Genomic DNA, 19,956 nt, shown 5'->3' with positions numbered 1-19,956 from the left:
TCAACCTGATCTCACGAATTTCCGTGGCATAGTCACAGAATTTTTTGCTAATTTTTCCGTGGCATTCTCACGGATCTCCACATATTTCGGACTTTATTTTCAGTGGCATTCACACGGATTGGTTACTCAACTGTTTTGTCCTATTTTCTTACATTGTCACTTCGGCTTAGGGTTAGATTAACCAATCCGTGGCATTCACACGGAGAATGCCACAGAAAAGAAAGTCCGTGGCAGGGCCACGCAAATATGCGGAGATCCGTGAGAATGCCACGGAAAAATGAGTAAAAAATTCCATGACTATCCCACAGAACTTTGTGAGATCATGTTGCCTAAATTCATCCCCGTTTGGATCCTAAGGAATGAATGGGGATATGCTAAATGCTAACACATTCACAATGCGCTTTGCAAAGATGCATTGAAAAAAGATGGGTATGTATTAATTTGTCTAAGTTGATGTAAGAACATAGTAAATGTTGAAAAATTGTGGTGTTTTCCTTTAAAACAGATATCACAAATAAAAAAATATGTAAGCTATATAAAAATACACAATTGTCAATAAACAAATTTACACAATAGGTATACAAAATCACAGATACAAATATGATATGTGATATGCTATTACAGTAATTATGTGAAAATATTTATTGCACATACCATGTAGGCCTATATTTGATTTTATATACACATTGATTATTGCACAAGTACAGTAAATGCCTTACTGTAACTTCACTAAACTGTAGGCTAAGTGTATTACGGGTTTGCATTACAGTAGATGCCAGTCACCGAGTTTGCAGTAGTGTGCATGTGCGTGCTCTCTCACAAAGTTCCCGCCTCCATTTTGTCTCTGATGTGTGTGTGTTTGTGTGACTGAGCAACAGAGAAGGAATAACACATACACTGTACAGCGGGTTTATTATTTTTTTAAACAAATATCGCCAGAAATGGACGGGTGAGCATTGCAACACTCTTCATTCATTCACTTCTATAAAATAACCATTCAAATGTGAGGTGTACGAGTTTATACACACTTGTTTAAATGCTACCGCTGCTAACACGCTAGCGCTTAAGCACTTCAACAAACATGCACGATTATATATGTATAAACCTCACTTTGATAGCATAGTTGTGTTGTTTTCCTATAATGTTTTAAGCGGGAGCAAAATCCGATGGATTAATCACAATGAAATAACTTAAAATGCGACTAAACAAGCAAACGTGAGTTAGCAGAGGTGCTACGCTAGCCGTATTTGTTTGCGCACGTTTCCAACACAACGTAAACAACGCGAGCCACAAGTTTAGCCTTGTAGTTTAAATCGATTAATTAATGTCCTGACATTGTATTAAAATCCAGACTTTGCTCTGTTTGTGTGGGGTTTTTTTTGTTTATACGTGCGTTTCCTTTGTTAGCAGTTCTCTAGCTTTGATATCTGCAACTAAAGCGATAGTTTCTCATAGTAATATTTTTTGTAAATTATTATTATTAAACCCCTTCCGTGTTATCCCAACAATATATATCAACAAATTTGAAGGATTTAATAGTACAGGATATCATCTGACTACATGATTCAGTCTGATCTGGACTGTGTTTCAAACTCTAGTAAGCAATCTGTCTAGACAGCATAGACTTTAAACATAGTATGCTGCCTATCTAGATAGCATTCCTTGGACATTTATGCCCTTTAAACCTTACAACCTCACCTTACAGACTAGCCAAATATAATTCTCCAAATGAGCAGTCTATCTGCTCACCTAGGCTCACCTCATCTTAAGTTGCTCACCTAGGCAACATTTTTGATCATTGTTTTTAAACCTACTGAGCTACCTACCCAAACAATATTCTAGTGAGCTATCTATCTAAGCATTGAGGACATTCAAGTTTATCTTGGATGTTTAGTGAGCTAAAGGCTGAAGTATGGTCCATTTTTACGCATATGTGGGGTCCTTTAATAGTGTGTGTTGACGCAATTTTCGTCATCCAATGAGTGCGCGTTTACTGTGTACGTGCACCGTTGGATTTTTTAAAACCCTACATACATTGTACGTATAACCGCATGCGTCTGCAGGAGAATGTAGTATGTAGCCTAGGAGATGCCTTGCATTTTGTCGCAATGCGCACGCGTCGAATGTCTGCGTATATGTACGAGATAAATAAACAACTTGGCTGTGCGTTTGACCGAGCACGTACGTTCTGTGTAAAATAAACAGACTATTCTTAGCTTTTTCCTGGGCTTAAGCTTTCTACCTATACATCTTTTTGGGCATTATATATGCCTTACCAGCCTGTTAAAGGACAGCAGTAAGCAAGAGATAAACTGCTGAAATGTTCATCATGTTAATTCATTGAATGATGCTGTACCTTTCAAACGATTAAAGGATTTCTGCAGGATTTGTTGCTCTGCTTTTTTTTTAATTTTCATACTTGCATGTACATTTCTGTCTGATCGAATCTGAAAATCTGTTTGACTGATGATATCCCTTTCTGTTTCAACAGCATTGGTGATATTGCAGTTGGCGTAAAGGTGAGCACTGTATTTCATTTTCTTGCGTTTTTAAGATTATGTAGTAGTTTTAAGATACGGTAGTAATCTCATGATGGATGTTGCAGTGCTTCAGCCATCTTACAAAAGCAACACAGTATGGTACAGCATACGTCACTATAAATGAATTCATAAGCAGAGTTTGTTAAGTGATGTCATTTGGTTAATATTAGGGATGCACCGATACCGATACTGGTATCGGGTATCGGCCTCGATACCACATTTTCTAAAGTACTCGTACTCGTTAAAAGTCCCCCGATACCTGGAATCGATACCACGGTCTGAGAAATGTCTATGTTTGAGCGGCGTGTAAGGGGTTAATGCCTCTTGTGTTGTCCAAAGAGGCAGAGTTTACAACAAACTGGAAAACTAGTCCTTTGTTTTTTTGTTAAATTATATGACTAAAGCTGTTACCTGTAAATTTAAATCATGTTTTTTTATTAAGTACTCGGTATCGGTTTCGGCAGGTACTGAAATGCAAGTACTCGTACTCGTATTCCAAAAAAGTGGTATCGGATCATCCCTAGTTAATATCGTCCAGCATTAGTTATCGCTAATTCAACAATAAACCGCATGCAATCATCACGTAAATCTCCATCAACTGCTTTCAGATGGAGCGGCAATAACTACGGCTTTGTGTAGTGATTGCCGCTCCATCTAAAAGCAGGTGATGGCAATTTACTACTAATCAGGGAACCGGCTTTACTGAAGAGATGCGCATGACAATTGCGTGCGATTTATCGTGCAGCCCTAATCTTATGTACAAATGTATTTAATAGCTAGATTTAAATGTTTGGCTGGTGTACTAGTGTGGCCACTGAGGCGAATCTTTTGTAGATTTGAGGTTTTGTGGAGACTTTTGATAATTTTGTTAGCATTTGTTAGGATGAGTTGGAAATCACTTGCATATATGCAACAATTGGAATTGTTATTGTTTGCGTGCCACAGTGTATAAATATATATCATAAAACATATCTGTTTCTGAAAGTTTGGTGTTAGGGCACTAAAATCCTTATGCTGCGTTTACATCAACCGCGGTAGAGGCGGCAAGCGTGAGTGATTTTCAATGTTAAGTCAATGTGAAGACGCGTTGACGCAGGTCTGGAGGTCCCGTGGCGCGGATAAGGCGTTTCCGCCTCGTTCGCGCTTCTAGTTTTTGAGCAAATTTGCCTCTGACGCGCGTCAAATGCTTGCTTTTTCCATGCGTCTGCTCCGCTCTTGACGCGGGAATGCATTCAAAATGTTTAAGCGGCAAACTAGGCGCCGGTAGACGCGATTTTGACGCCTGAAACGCGGTTGGTGTAAACGCAGCATTAAGCTCTGGTTTGTTTATTAATGTTGACCAAACATTACTGAAAGCTAAAGGAATGCTGTTGGATGGTAAATTTAATGCTGAAAATCATTAGGATATTAAGTGAAGATCATGTTCCATGAAGATATTTTGTACATTTCCTACCGTAACTATATACAAAATTTATTTTTTTATTAGTAATATGTGTTGGACTTCATTTGAACTTTAAAGACGACTTCTCAATATTTAGATTTTTTGCACCCTCAGATTCCAGATTTTCAAATAGTTGTATCTTGGCCAGGTATTGTCCTATCCTAACAAACCATACACCAATTGACACGTGTGACTGGTTTTGTGGTCCAGGGTCTCACATTTGTTTTTCTTTGTCACTCTGTTGGCAGATGTGTTAGATGTAGGTTACACGTTTCCTTAGCCACTTTTGTCACCTCGTTTAAAATGTACAATATGTACTTTGTAGGCTTGTTGTCAGGAACATAATTTGTCGTCATAGGGTTTAGCATTGATTTTTTTTTTACTTGCGTATTTTGTGGCATCAAGGACCCAAGAACAAGACAAAAAGCCCTGGGTAATGCGAATATAATTTGTTTCAGAATAGACAAAGAATTGCCATCCCATTTAAGTGTATTATCGGATATTATGTTGCTGATTCTTTGTCATTGAAATAAGTGTTGTGAGGAAATGTAGAATTGTCCCCTATATGTTAGATACAGGCCTGTTATAGGTCTCTATCTCCGCTTTTCATAAAATTAGGCTGGTAGTAATTGAATGGGGGCAGTTTATGTCCGGGATAGTTAGAAAAGAACTTGTTCTTTTTCAAAGATGCCTTCTGAACACAGGCCTTTTAACTCGGTTTGTTCGCCAACAACAGAATTTTCCTCCTCGGGAAACAACGTTAACTGGCCTTTCTGGGAAACGGGGTCAAAAAAAGAAGCATTTAATCTTGTTGCAATAAATTTGATGTTTTTGAGTTTTTCCCTTTCCTTTTGTTATGGGTTTTGATGCTGGGACTTGTCTGTTAAGGCCTCTGCATTCTTCGAGTTTCCATTTCCTTTATTTTTTGTTTGCCTAGATGACCAGAAGGCTAGATCAACTTTGAGTTTATTGGCGCCGTAAAAGCGCCGTCCGTAAAGAACAATTCGGCAGAATTTTTGTGGCACACACCGTCCTATTAAAAAGGTTTGCCTTGCCATTTGCCTGCCATCTCATTTGTCACTTTTAGCTGCACTTCGACTGCCGGCCCGATTGCCCCAACAGTCTGCCAGGGCCCTTCGGGGAACGTGGGCATCACTGAACGAGATGACAGCGTCTGACATCTTAGACTCAACAAGATTAAAGAAACAATCGAGAAAAATAACGGTGAAAGAAAGGGCCATGTGGTTGTGCGTTTTATGCGCTTTGATTCTTTAAGCTGTCTGCAGAGAGCTGTATATCATTGTTTGGTTGAAGGGGTACATCTTTATTGGAGGGCAGGATTGCATCTTTCATGGCCTCTTTGTTCGTCTCCACAGAGAGGATCAGATGAGCTTCTGTCCGGCAGCATGTATAACAGCTCCAGTTCGGGGTTGAGCGGCATCAGTGGTGAGTCCAAAACCTCCATAAACCCCCACGCAACCCAGTGCTTATGTGCAACTTATCGAACCTTCTCCAACAATAGTTTCAAGGGTTTTTAAACAAAGTAGTCGATGTATATTTTCCATGCAAATGTCAAAGCTTTTACTTAATGTTTTTAACCGCTAGGGCTGTCACCGTTATGAAATTTGGCTGATGGTTAATTGTCTAATAAATTGTGACGATTAATTGCCCATTTTAGGGCTTTAGCGATTATGACGATTAATTGCCTGTTTTAGGGCTTTGACATTTTAATTCTTATTTTTTTGTTTTGTTCATGAAATAATTCTCTAACATTGTTGTGATTATTTAAATAAAATAAAATAAAATAAAAAAGGTTTACCTGGCATTAAATAGTAATACACATAACACATATTTAAAAGTAATTATTTAATGAATATATATTTCGATGCACTTTTCAGGTGCTGCAGCTCCCCCTTGTGTTTTTTAGAGAGATGTGCAATTATTGCGGTGATCTGAAATTATTGTCATTGTTTGGCCTCATCGCAATGATTTCAGATCACCAGAATGATTGCACACCTCATATCATATATTGGTAATACATACGTACATTTAGGGATGGGTATCGTTAAGATTTTAACGGTATTACTACTCTTACTGATACTGCTTAAACGTCCGGTACTTTAACGGTATTCTTATCGGTACTTTGGCCAATGTTAACATTTGATCATGAACCTATGTTCACATGATTAAGTTAATTATGTGTCTGCATTTAATTATTACAAATAAATTTTTGGATATCATTTCTAAATAATATACATATATTTGTTAATGCACCAGCGTGAAAGCTGCAGAAAAAATACTTTAAATAGGATATTTATCTGTAGGCTATTTTGTAAACTAACTTGAAGTGCTGTGCATTTAGCCAAATAAATGTTTACATACAGAATTTTCTTTATTTGGGATTTTAAAACAAGTAGAAAATATGTTGAATGCATAACGTCATTTCTCCCAAAAGAAGTCAACAGAATTTCAACGTAAGGTAATCAATTAGGGATATTGTACATTTATTTTAAATGACGTGAACAACGTTGATTCAACATGATGTTAGCATACAGTCCATGCCTGACAGGCGCGGTGGGCGCGTGCAGCAGGTGACGCAAATTATGGGTCCTCCGAGGATTAGACCGTCTCATTTCAGTTCTCTTCGCGGACTTCTCAGGCTGCCACCTTGACAGATCGAATGCTCACCTTTTAAGGTCGTATGCTTAGAAGGTTGCAGCCCTTGAATTGGGACACAGTTTCTGTCTGCACGTAATGTACTTTTAAAAGATGCTTTGACAGATTGCTTGTGTTTCCGCCCTTACATGCAAACATCTTGTTGCACTTACCTGTATGACAACGAGCGTTGTCTGCAATGCATCAACTCTAGTAAAGTATAACCGCACTTTTGAACGCTTTGCTCTATCCGCCATTGTCAGTCTCATTATTAAGCGGGAGTTTTCGTGCTGTTATGCGTATGCATGCGCCGCGTTCGTCGTTGTGTGTGTGAAGCTTTGTTTATACTCGCGCTTTGGACCGCAACGCAAGCCTCCGCTGGAACAACCCTGGTGCTTTTAACATCAGAGTTTGATATATAAATATGAGAACATGAATAAAACAACAATCTTTTAAATATGTCTTTATTAAACATTATAATTTCATTAACGTTTTTTACTAAACAAACAGTACAGATATCTTAAGGTTTGTATTTAATTCCTCGTCTAGTGGTTCATTCAATACAAATATAAGCCAAACATTCTGAATCATGTAAAAGAATTTGTGTTTTAAATTGCAAAGTTTCCATACTTTACTTACAGAGTGTCAGATAAATATATACATTGTTTTGCTTGGATTGATCAAAGAGATACGTCACAGGCTTGCCTGCTCGGACAGAATCGCCTCGAGTTCGGTCATTTTCGGATGCGGAGCCGCGCGGAAAGTTACAAAAAATGCCGTGCACACCGCCACACGAAATGGGGTCTCGCGCACCCAACGCGCAGGACCGCCCACTCCGCGTTGACGTCATTTTTGCCGCGCACACCAACGCGCCCGTGCGGACGCGGCGAGTATAAACATAGCTTAAGTGTGACAGACAGCCTCCGCGGCGTGCATGAGAGATCTCGCAGATCTCACAGACAAATATCTTAATATTATCTCAAATTAGAAATGTTTGGTGAGACAAAATGTGCACGAAAACATTATTATTCAAGAATACATAGAACATTTATTTTTATCTTTTTCTCCAGGACCGAAAGCAGAACCAATAGCGTCAGATCTTACTGATACTACGGTCTTTAATAATTTAGCCCCGGGGCAAGTTTAATACCGGGTTTCGGTACCCATCCCTACGTACATTAAGCTTATATTTTAATTTTGATTAAAAATATCACATACATAGTATGGTTGTGCTGATAGACTATAGTATTGTGTTTTGACAATCGTCATACATATCGCCAATAGCAGGCTTTCATGACGATAGTTGCCAATGGTTATTATTACTATCATCATAGTTTCACATTAACATGGGCATTGCCAGCTTTTCTCCACATGAGAGGGTTTGGCTTCACTTTGCAGGAGAGAGTTTAGACATTTGTTGAGAAGTGCGATTAGCGGAGGCTCACGTTGCGGACCAAAACGCGAGTATAAACAAACTAACACACGGATTACTTCTCGCACGCATCTGGACTTTTGCGCGCATCATGGATTCATGCTCGGATCTGAATGCGCGGCATGGACTCCTTCTAGCATCTGAACTTGTAATGCACATGATTCGTACTCAGACCCATGATTCGGTCTTTGCACATGAGCTTGTAATATGTGCAGCTCTGACATTTCCTACACTGGAGAGGTTGTGACCCCGGATTTCCACTGACTGCGGAACGGCTGCGGATCCGCTGCGGAAAGGGTGCAGAGTCAATCGGTTTCCATTCATGTCAATGTTTGTTTCTACTGATTGCTTTCTGAATCCGTCACAGCTCCGGCCATCCGCAGCCCTCTCGAACAAATACGCAGGATGGAGCTATGACTATATCGCATGATCGTACCTGAATTTGCGAGATCTCGTGTAGTGATCTGGGCTGGTCTATCAAAACGTCATAATTTAACGTCATAATGGCCGGAGACAGAACTAGATATTGCGCGATCATCACGTGAATTAGCGAGACCTCTTGGGTCCTCGTCACTTTAGCGCGCAGCCACTCTGCCACAAATACGGAACTGGTAGGTATTGGCAGATGGCGGAGTGCGGAAACGTAGCCCAGCGGAGCCGATCTGCAGCCGCAGTTGGTGGAATTCCGGCGTTAGGAGCGTGGGGGTTTAAAACCAGCGAGGTTGTGTACCCGCTCCCTGGCACGCAGGAAATGTCTAAGCGCCTGTGCTTAAATGACGCGCTCAGATTAATGGCATCAGTTTTAAGAAGGTTGCAGTCATGACAGTGTTACCCTTGCTTCTTTTTTGTCCACCAATTAAGTGACATGTCATAAATGAGTAAAAAATGAACAAATAAATAAATGAGTAAACTACTGCCCCGCCCCCCGATACTATCGTGTATTGTCGATCTCACAGGCTGACGATAGGGCTGTCTCAAAATGGGGCATATTGCCCAACACTAATACATAGCAACATTCTTAAGGCCTCCATACCCATCTTTAGACCAAAAAGATAACTTTTAATACATTTTTGTTTTTATGGGTTTATTTGTTTTTTTATTACCCAGTATCACAGTCTTTGCAGTATTATCTATATGTTGGTATTAAGGTTTAAGTTCACCTCTAGAAATCCCTTTGTGTTCCTCTGTAATCATTTTATAAAATCCCTTTCCCAGATGCAACATCCAATGGCAGCGACAGCAAAAAGCTTCGCGTCGAAGACCGAGTCAGCAGTTCTCCACCATCTCGCGTTCTTCACATCAGAAAGCTACCCACCGATGTCTCGGAAACTGAGATCATCGCCCTGGGGCTTCCTTTCGGAAAAGTCACCAATATCCTCACGCTGAAAGGCAAAAACCAGGTGCGTGATCCTGTACCCAACCCTAATTCGCTGTGTCATAAGACGATTTAAATTTGTGTTAATGTCTCAACGTTGTCTTGGTCTTCAGGCGTTTTTGGAGCTGAGCACAGAGGAAGCTGCCATGACGATGGTCAATTATTATTCCGCTGTCACGCCTCACGTCCGCAGCATGCCTGTATATATCCAGTACTCCAATCACAAAGAACTCAAGACCGACAATTCAAACCAGGTAACATTGTTTCCTGACAAGATAGGCCATGAGGGTCATTGTGCCATGTTTTTAACTCAACTTGTATTTACAGTCGGGTGGGACTTCCACGTCGGGGTCTAACTCTAGTGATGGTGGAGGTTCACCCACCAGTCCAGTACTGAGGATAATCATCGACAACATGTTTTACCCCGTCACCCTGGATGTTTTACAGCAGGTGGGGAACACCACATAGCTTTACACTTAAATTCAAGCTTTACTGTTGGATGACATCTTGTTGATCTGTTGTGTTAATTCTTGAATGTCTTTTTTCCTCTGTTGATAGCTCCTCAATGCTCTGCTTTCTCTGTCAATAGATCTTTTCAAAGTTCGGCACCGTCATGAAAATCATCACGTTTACCAAGAACAATCAATTTCAGGCCCTGTTGCAGTTCAATGATCCAGCCACTGCACAACAAGCTAAAGTGGTGGGTTATTCGTAGCGCCATCTTTTCACGTCCGAAGTATACTTCGCTTTTTATGGATACATTACCGTATGTGTACAGCCACATGTGTAGCTTGTGGATATAGTACTGCAAATGATTGTAGCTTGTACGGCACTCGGTTAGAAAAACGTAACGTACGCAGCGGCCAGCGTATATGTAAAACCTGAAGTATACTTTGGGCAAAGATGCCACGTTCTTCTCTATCTATCTATCTATCTTGCTATCTTTCTATCTCTCTGTCTTTTTTCTAGGCTCTAGATGGTCAGAATATATACAATGCCTGCTGTACCCTTCGCATAGACTACTCAAAACTCGTCAATCTGAATGTGAAGTACAACAATGACAAGAGCAGAGACTACACCAGGCCAGAGCTTCCTGCTGGAGACGGGCAGCCCGCTGTGGATCTTTCTGTGGCCACAGTTTTGGGTAAAGACTCCAGCTCCCTGCTCGGTAAGATCCCAGGTATCTCACTCTTTCTATCTTTTTTGTGTCATCCGTTTCTGCTTGTTTTGTTTCTGTTCATCGTCAATGTGATTGTTTTGAGTGCCACCTTACAAGGACAGTAGTTTAATCAGCGTCATTGATTCTTACTCGCGGTACGAAAATGAAAATAGAAAGCTGTGTTTGTAAAAGACAGAATATAATTGGAATGTCTCTTAAGTACTGTAAAATGTCACATAGGCCTGCGTCTCCGAGTGCCTTCGCTGACCTTTTCTCGGAGATCTGCTCATAAGGCCTCTTAATTTAAAATGCAATTTGACATTTCCCCTGCTACGTAATCAAGCAGGTATTTTATTGATATAAGGATTAAAATTATTAGGTTTTAAAATCCCACGTCATCTAACCTGCTCCCTCTCACATCAGGATAAAGAAGTAATGTTTTTCCTGCGTGTGCTTCAGCTGTTATTGGCTATCGCAGCTGAAACAGACATGGGCTGATTGGGGACATCTCATTTTTCACCAAACAGATTTAGCAATTATGTGCTCTGTTGTACCAAAGGAAATTAACTACCCGTGCTTAATGTTAACCAGAGCTCCTGGGTTTCAGCAGGTTTGTTTGGCCCTTTTCTGTTGTATTTTCTTCTAAACGCTTCTGATTTTGTTGATGTCACTATGTTTTGTGTTTGACTCACATTGTTTCTGCCTACTTTACTATCAGCTCTTTTTGTCAAGTTGGGGATTATTAAGGTCTCTAAACAGTAAAGTTAGCCCAATCTGAAGTCTCTTTTTGGTGTTATAGATCAATTCATTTGTTACTTTTACATTTATGCATATGCTTTTATCCAAAGCGACTTACAGTGCATTACAAGGTATACAACTTGTATCACTATAACCTCATTCACACAGCACTTTCGTCCCAAAAAATACCCATACATTTAACAGACAGGCTTCTGTGTAAACACAAACACATCCCGTATATGTTATGGGATGGCTCCCGACAAAAAACCTCATAACATTCCCATAACCGGAAAGCGCTCTGTGTGAACAAGACGCAGAAACAATGTCGTGAGGGGCGTTCCGTAGTGAGAACACGCATGTTTCATCCCAACAATGAAGTTATGGTTTCATTGTTAACATTCACGATGAGAAATGTCTGCAAACTAGAATGAAGCAGAGATCAGGGAGCTTGTCACATATCCATGTTGAAGCTGAGATCATTCACTAGAACGGCACGTCACGCCCTCCTTTATATATTATCATAAATAGAAAATCATGTGAGTGGTTTCTGGAAAGAGAAATAACAGATAATAAGCAAACTTCAGACGCTGCAGAGAAAAAACTACCAAGTCCAGGACTTAAAACACGTCACATGTCTTTACCGGATCTTTACGGCATCTGTGTGAACGCACGCACAAATTCTGGAAAATCATTGGCAGTGTGAATTAACCAAAAATCAAACAATCCCTGACAAATCCCAGATACATTTTCAAGAAAATGTACACTGTAACTGACTGTCATTACACTCTGAACACCCACAACATATATCACTGATAATCATTATTGACTGGCTGAGACGCTACACGCTAGCCAAGTTGACGGTTGCGTGTTTTCTAATGGAAGGTTGCCATCTCCATAATATAAGCATCTTTGCTGAAAGTACGCCGCAGGGCTAAGCTGAGATGACTACGGGAAAAGTGCCCTTCGTGTGCTTCATGGATATAATTACAACAAATTGTGTATCAACGACTCAGAAAGCGAGGTGAACAACTAGAAAAATAACACTTGATGATGGACTTTCATGCGTCTGTTGCAGAGTGCCCATGTGAGGCGGAGTTGTCTATTAGTCATTATATTTCATTACAAACTAAATTTTAATTGATAATTTTATCTAAACACCAACTACATTGACTTATTTTACAATCCCACTAGCATGTTATTTAGACAGAATAAAATATTTTAAGTCGTTTTTACGCACACTTTTATGTCATGGCTTTATGCCACGCAGTAAAGGCTTATTGCACTATTACTGTTAGCGATTATTAATTTAAACGATCATCGAATATGGGAAATTGCATAAATTGACATCCCTAATCTGTACCTTAAATACATTGTAAGTTTCTTCAGATAAAATGCATATACAGTAAATATAAAGCTTGAGAAGTTGTTTTGGTGCAGATCGTGTGATCTGACTGCGTATCTGTTTGCAGGAGCCCTGAGCCCGCTGAGCGCAGCCGCCGCTGCAGCAGCCGCATCCGGTAGAGTCGCTCTGTCTGGTCATTCAGGAGCCAGCGGGGTGCTGCTTGTCAGTAATTTAAATGAAGAGGTCAGTATTCTGTACATATCATCTTTCACATTTATACCCTGTCTTGTTGTTCTGTTTTATCATGCTGTGCCCCATATATGTATAATACATGTAAATGTTGCAGGGACTATAGGTTCCTATAGATTCAGTCTTCTTTAACTGAAAACACACCTATAGACTGTATGAAGAAAGATCCAGATCATATTCCACTTTAAAAATGAAATAAAAAAAACCTGTATTGCATAAAGCCAGAAAATACTGCGTAATATTGGTGTTATATTACTATAAAATGTTTTTATACATTTAAGCAAAATAGATACATTTTATTTGAGGTGAAATATGATCTGGACATTTCCTCTCAATAACTCAACTTTCTTAAACCCATTTTGTACACCATAAAGCTTTCACTTGGCATTCCCATCCTATTTTACAATATTTGAGGAGTTCAGATGCAAAACCCTCTAAGTGCGTCTGACATTTTGTAAGTGAGCAAATTAGGCATAAGTGTCGTTATTAGGCACTTATGTTTAGGTTTAGTAATTTCACTTTGATGGCAATAAAAAGGTTAGCAGTCTATAACTGAATTGCCTTATTTTCACAAATGTCACTTTTGTAATTTCATTGGTATTTGACTAATTTGACTGCCTTTCGCTGCAAACCTTCTAACTGTGCGTTCACACCAGACACGCTAGAGGTGGCAAAAATGCGCTATTCATGCGTAGATAGACGCTTGAACATTTTTAAAGTTTACCTGTTTCCTTCACGTGGAAATTCGCATCATGAGGCTTCTGAGACTCCGCTCGTTTCCTGTAATCACGTCACTACTAGAGCATTGGTTAACGCGCTGTGAATATTCGTCAAAGTTCAGATATTTCAACTTGCATGTTTCCTGCGGCAACACTCAATTGCGCTGTGCGTTCTGCGCCATTCACGCTGCGCCATTCGCGCTTATCGCGCCGCAGGATGCCTATTCACGGCTTTGCATTGACTTAACAGTAAATCACTCACGCTTGCCGCCTCATCCGCGTCTGGTGTGAACGCATAGTAAGTGAATGCAAGCTTTTTGGGCAAAAAAGAAAATCCCCTTCTTTGGACAAGATAGTAAACGGTTACAAAATCACTAAAGATGGAACTAGAAACATGGCAAATGATAAAAGTCTGAATGTAAAAATTAAGTAAGTGAACCACACATTAGGGGGGCGCTGTGATTCACGTGACCGCCACATTTGCGTTGTATTCAGGTTAGGGATGCTAAACAATTAATCGCGATTAATCGTTAGCAGAATAAAAGTTTTTGTTTACATCACATAAGTGTGTAAACTGTGTATAATAAATATGTATATATATAAATATGAACACATTCATGTATAATTTTAAGGGAAAAAAAGTATATATTAAGTATTTATTTTTATATATAATATAAATTATACATAAATATACAAATGTATATACACATGTAAACATTTCTAAAACATATACATGCATGTGTGTACATTTATTTATACAAAGTTATTATACACAGTTCACACACATATATGATGTAAGCAAAAACTTTTATTCTGCTAGCGATTAATCTTTAAGCATCCCTAATTCAGGTCCAAGTACTCACAAGGGACAAAAGTTTGAGTCGTTTTGCACATAGTTGTTCATCTAGTTCATCTTCTGTGCACTTAAAAAGACTTCAATGTAGTGTTTAACAGATTCTGACAACAAAGCTGTATTTCTGAATTGCATGAGGCTTGGATTAAAAAAGCATTCAGTTAATATCATTTTGACGGAGGTGGCCATTAGCGGCTTTTGCATCTGAGCTTCTCATTTCTCTTTTTTCGGTCTCACTCTCTTTCCCTCTCTCTGTTTCTGTCTGATTAAACCAACAGATATTTAATGTTCACTGTGAGGTCAAATGTGATGTTCTGTGTTCAGACCAAAACAATAAAAAGTTGGTTTTCATGTCCACACCTCTCCACATGTCAACATACTGTGAAAGAATCGCTTGATGTTTTCAACCTCTGGTCTTTAAACTCTTTCTGCATGCCTCCATAACACTGCTAATCTTCAGCTCATTGTTCATTATCAGATGTTCCTCTTTATTTTGATTATGAATGTATCCTTACCCTGGTAATGGGTAACTACATTTGGCACAGTTATTTGCATATATTTTGTAGTAATGCATAAAGCAGCCATTCTTATACCAAACTCCTGCATTTCCTGTGTACTGACCTGTATTATATTTTTTGTCCCTCCTTTATTTATATTCTGCATTTGCCTCTTCTTTCCTCAATTTTGTTTACACACACTCTCCCTCCTTCCCCATCTTTTATTGTTTGTTTTTATACCTTTTTTTCCCAAACACACCGTTTTTTATTTGATCAAACCAAACCTCGGATCCCCTCAATTAACTGCCCCGATCCATGAATCCATGACCACTTCACCATTCTGCGGGAAACCACCCTCCGTTATGGATGATCTGTTCATCTCCGCTCTTCCTCGACTCTTCTATCTGTCCGCTTGCTCTTCTCTCCTTCTAAAGATGGTTACGACCCACAGTCTGTTTACCCTCTTCGGTATGTTCTTGTTAGCTCTACCTTTCTGTTTGCTTTTTATTATTATTCTTAGTTTTGTTCTTATTTAAAGTCAACTTGAAATCAATGACTGGCTTGATATTCATTCTTAGTACCTATGTTTTATAAACATTATTTCAAAAACCCACTATGCTGGCTTGAAATGCACAGCTTTGTTAGATGCATTGATGTGATATCCACTCAAACAGGAAATATTTTAAAATCGGCAGTAGGATTTATTTTACCTCACAGCTTGAAATCTGATTAGAAGCTGAAGTGTAGAAAGATGTTGAAAATTGTGATTCGTATTGGCGGAGTTTGATTTTTATAGTTTTGGAATCCATTCAGCCGATCTCGGTCTGGTTGTACCACTTTTAGCATAGCTTAGCATAATTCATTGAATCTGATTAGACCATTAGCATCGCGAGTCAAAACTTGACTCTTCTGTAGTGACATTGTGTACTAAGACCGATAAAAAATTTAAAGTTGCCATTTTCTAGCAGATATGGCTAGGAACTATACTCTAATTTTGGCATAATAATCAAGGACTTTGCTGCCGTAACATGCCTGCTGCAGCCATGTTACAACAGCAATGTCCTTGATTATTAAGCCAGAAATAGAGATAAGTTCCTAGCCATATCTGCCTAGAAAGTCGCAACTTTTAATTTTCTGTCGGTCTAAGTACACAATGCTACTGGTCTTATCAGATTCAATGGATTATGCTAAGCTATGCTAAAAGTGGTACCGCCAGACCGGGAGATCAGCTTAATGGATTCCAAAACAGTAAAAATAAAATGTTTAACTCTAACTGTGTTCAACGATTTGTGCAAGTAGATTACATACAAAGTCAATGCAAAGATGCGATTAGATGCGTCCTTGCGTGGAACGATGTGAATGACGCATTATGGGCGACAGGTTTGCCTCAAAAACACGCCCTATTCGCCCCAAACGCGTCATCGCCCAAGTTAAAAATATTCAACTCGAGCAAAATATTCGCATGAACGAAATTAAATCCCGCGAGTAACACAATGCCCCGCGTTTGGTGTGTACGTAGCAAAAGGGAGATGGAAAATGAGCGAATTTTCAAAAAAAGTGGAGTGTCTCTTTAATACAAAATAAAATATTTCACTTTCTACTAAAACTTTTGATTTCAAGTTTACGCAAAACAAAACGCTATATTTTATCAAGTATACACCAAGATGGTCTTGATTGTAAACCTGATGTTCAGCCTCAACATCCAGGTGAAAAAGCCACAAAAGTGGGCGTTTCATATTGACTTTAAATAATTTCCATCAACTTGTTTTTACAATGCAAGTATTTTGCTTATGTTTATTTTATTTCTGCCTTTTATTTTGTTGTTTTAATGCATGTGATTTCACGGTTTAGTTGCAAATTTTTTGTTCCATCTGGTTTCGTAAGTTAAATTTGAGGGTATGTCCGTGTCTAAGTTTTTTTTGTTTAGTAGTTCTCTCTATTTCAATATATGTTCTGTCAGTCTGTCTTTCACTCTCAGAGTCTCACTCGTCCCTCTGTCCTACTTTTTGCTTTCTCTCTCTCTTTCTTCTTGCTGTTGGCTGCTCTGTTCGCAGGTGTTTATGGTGACGTTCAGCGTGTGAAGATTCTATTTAATAAGAAGGACAGTGCACTGATTCAAATGGCTGATATAAATCAGGCTCAGCTTGGTAAGACTACAATGTTGTCTTGCAATAACTATAAAGGATTTGTTTTGAAATTAATAAAGCATTTAAGGGAATGTTTTAATATTGATGGCAACTTTAATCTTTATATTATAAATCATGACAAATTTTTCTGGCTTATTTGCATGGGGTTTCTCTCAGCTATGAGCCATTTGAACGGTCAGAAAATGTATTCGAAGATCATCCGAGTTACGATGTCAAAGCACCAGACGGTACAGTTACCAAGGGACGGTTTAGACGACCAGGGTCTCACCAAAGACTTCACAAACTCTCCGTTGCATCGTTTCAAAAAGCCCGGCTCCAAGAACTTCCAGAACATCTTTCCTCCATCTGCAACGCTGCATCTGTCAAACATCCCGTGAGTAAAGCCGTCTTGTCAATCTTTGTGTCAGTCGTCCGCGGGAGCTAAGCAATTTTTCTGTCGTGTTGAAGGCAAGACATAACCGAAGAAGACCTCAGAGTCCTGTTCTCCAACTCCGGTGGCACTGTGAAAGCTTTCAAATTTTTCCAGTAAGTCTGTGACCGTTTATAGTCGTCTTGAATGTTACTTAAAAGCTACAGATAACATCAAGTGTCTTCTATCCGTTTATTTTTGTGCCTAATCGTGTTATTTTCGTCTGCAGAGATCACAAAATGGCTCTCATTCAGATGACCACCATCGAGGAAGCCATTCAATGCTTAATTGACCTGCATAATTACAACATGGGTAATAACCACCACCTAAAGGTCTCCTTCTCCAAATCAACTATCTGAAGGTCCAGCTCCCATTTTTCTAGCACTACCTGTTGACTGTTAAAAGTATACCGGGGACCACAATTTGAGTTTTTCCCCAAATTTTCTCTACCATTCCACAAGAAAATGTTTAAAGAAGAATGAAACTGTTGGTAACCCCTCGTCACTTTGCCTTGGGTGGGACACATATGCTTTTCTCTTCAGTGGTGGGACCGGTCTTTCGGCGTAAAGTCTGATCCGCTTACGACAAGCAGAAGAATGTGCCTTACAAAACTTCATTAATCTTTTCATACTTAATTCAGATTGTCTCAACGCAAGCCCGTCGACTGCAGAGGCTGCGAGGGAGAGAATATTACACTGTAAAGTTTTGTTAGGACAGAAACTCAAATTATTTTTCCTCGTGTCTGATGTGTATAGTGTGTAATAGCTTTTTCCTTTAGTTTTTCCTTTTTTATTTGTGAAAAATCTTTCTTTGTGAAAACTCGTGAATTGTAAGTAAGTCGGTGGTCACCTCAGAGAGACAACAATCCAGATAAACTTTGAGAGGAATAAAGGGTGGGTGAAATTTCTTGTTTTATGTAAAAATTGCTCCTTTACTCCCAGCTGTATAAAAAAATCCTGCCCGTTTTTCCTGTTTTTTTGTTCTTTGTCCTGCACAGGTTTTATAACAGATTTGCATTGGTTATTCAGAGGGTCCTCTGTGTTATTGGCAGAGGCTTCATCACTTCATAGTGCGATTTGGGAAAGGACCAAAATGATGTGTGCCTATAGTCTTAATTTACCCCCCAAGATTAAAGAGCAGGTCAGTCCCAGATGTCTTTTTTCGCCTTATGAGAGGATATTGTGAAATAAATGGTCAGTCTGAAGACTTTTAAGGGGGGTTTACGTGAGCCTGTACCTCTTTTTGTTACATTTCTAAGAATGTATGATTCAGAATAGTTTTGATGAGGCACAATTCAAATAATGTTTTTTTTTAAACAAAAACTGAAAGGTTTGATTTCGTTGTCCTTGCATTTTTACCTGTAGCATGCTCAATAAACGCTTCGGAAGTTTCACATTCTCTCTCTTTTTCTCTCTTCTGTTCAGCCTTCCCTTTCACATCTGACACCCGATCTCTTTTGCGTGAGAAACTTTTCAGAAAGACGAAGCTTTTGACTGAATAGATGTAAATCAATGTTTTGGGAACATCTTGTTAAAGTGTTAATGCGGTATGCCACCCTGTAAATCCTTGCAAATTGTTTCAATTCTTTAGCAGTTTTGCTCTCTCAGGTTTGATGTTGTAAATTCAAGCTTTTTTCCAGATTCCATACTGTACTTTAAATGTAGTAATAAAGCCATACAATAAATACAAAGATGTATACATACACGACAAGATGTAGACATGAGTACTTGTATATGTTGCTTTTCAGCTTTGACAGCCCATAACATAAACACGAAGAGGGACAGAATACTCAGATGATGCTGTACATTTTGTATCTAGCAGTTTTTCTGCAAATTCATATTTGCAAAAGAAAGTACATACATGAGAAAACTATGAAAGCATTTCAGAATACATGGTATAATGAACATTAGCGATAATTATTATCTGTTTGTTTTCAGACTTTATGCATAATGCTATTAAAGGGACAATCCAGTTTATTTTTAAATATGCTAATTTTCTAGCTTCGCTAGAGTTAAATGTTTGATTTTTACAGTTTTGGAATCCATTAATCCGATCTCCGGGTCTGGCGGTACCACTTTTAGCATAGCTTAGCACAATCCATTGAATCTGATTAGACCATTAGCATCGTGCTCAAAAAAACCAAAGAGTTTTGATATTTTTCATATTTAAAACTTGACTCTTCTGTAGTTACATCGTGTACTAAAATTAAACGTTGTAATTTTCTAGGCCGATATGGTTAGGAACTATACTATCATTCTGGCGTAATAATCAAGGACTTGCTGCCGTACCAAGTTTTGGGAAAAATATTGTTTTTGAGCGCTATGATAATGGTCTAACCAGATTAAATGAATTATGCTAAGCTATGCTAAAAGTGGTACAGTCAGACCCGGATATCGGATT

At 39.0% G+C, this 19,956-nt stretch overlaps 1 protein-coding gene across 2 annotated transcripts; it reads left to right on the top strand.

Moving 5' to 3' along the window:
- The first annotated feature begins 808 nt into the window (after positions 1-808).
- On the top strand, positions 809-18,949 carry ptbp2a (polypyrimidine tract binding protein 2a). 2 transcript variants are annotated; one of them, XM_065258516.1, is made up of 14 exons: positions 809-949; positions 2,492-2,519; positions 5,358-5,427; positions 9,284-9,468; positions 9,557-9,697; positions 9,771-9,893; positions 10,033-10,143; positions 10,413-10,611; positions 12,810-12,925; positions 15,435-15,468; positions 17,055-17,147; positions 17,304-17,520; positions 17,595-17,672; positions 17,786-18,949. In XM_065258516.1, exons 1-14 carry the CDS (start codon positions 942-944, stop codon positions 17,913-17,915), a joined length of 1,533 nt encoding a protein of 510 aa, XP_065114588.1. In that variant the 5' UTR covers positions 809-941; the 3' UTR covers positions 17,916-18,949. The 2 variants fall into 2 exon arrangements, with proteins under 2 accessions (XP_065114588.1, XP_065114586.1); XM_065258514.1 differs by having other exon boundaries at positions 10,413-10,623.
- The last annotated feature ends 1,007 nt before the right edge of the window (positions 18,950-19,956 follow it).

This window comes from Paramisgurnus dabryanus, chromosome 22, assembly GCF_030506205.2.
Source record: "Paramisgurnus dabryanus chromosome 22, PD_genome_1.1, whole genome shotgun sequence".
NCBI classification, from domain to species: Eukaryota; Metazoa; Chordata; class Actinopteri; order Cypriniformes; family Cobitidae; genus Paramisgurnus; species Paramisgurnus dabryanus.
The sequence above is the reverse complement of the archived record's forward strand: the minus strand, read 5'-3'. Positions and strand labels throughout refer to the sequence as shown.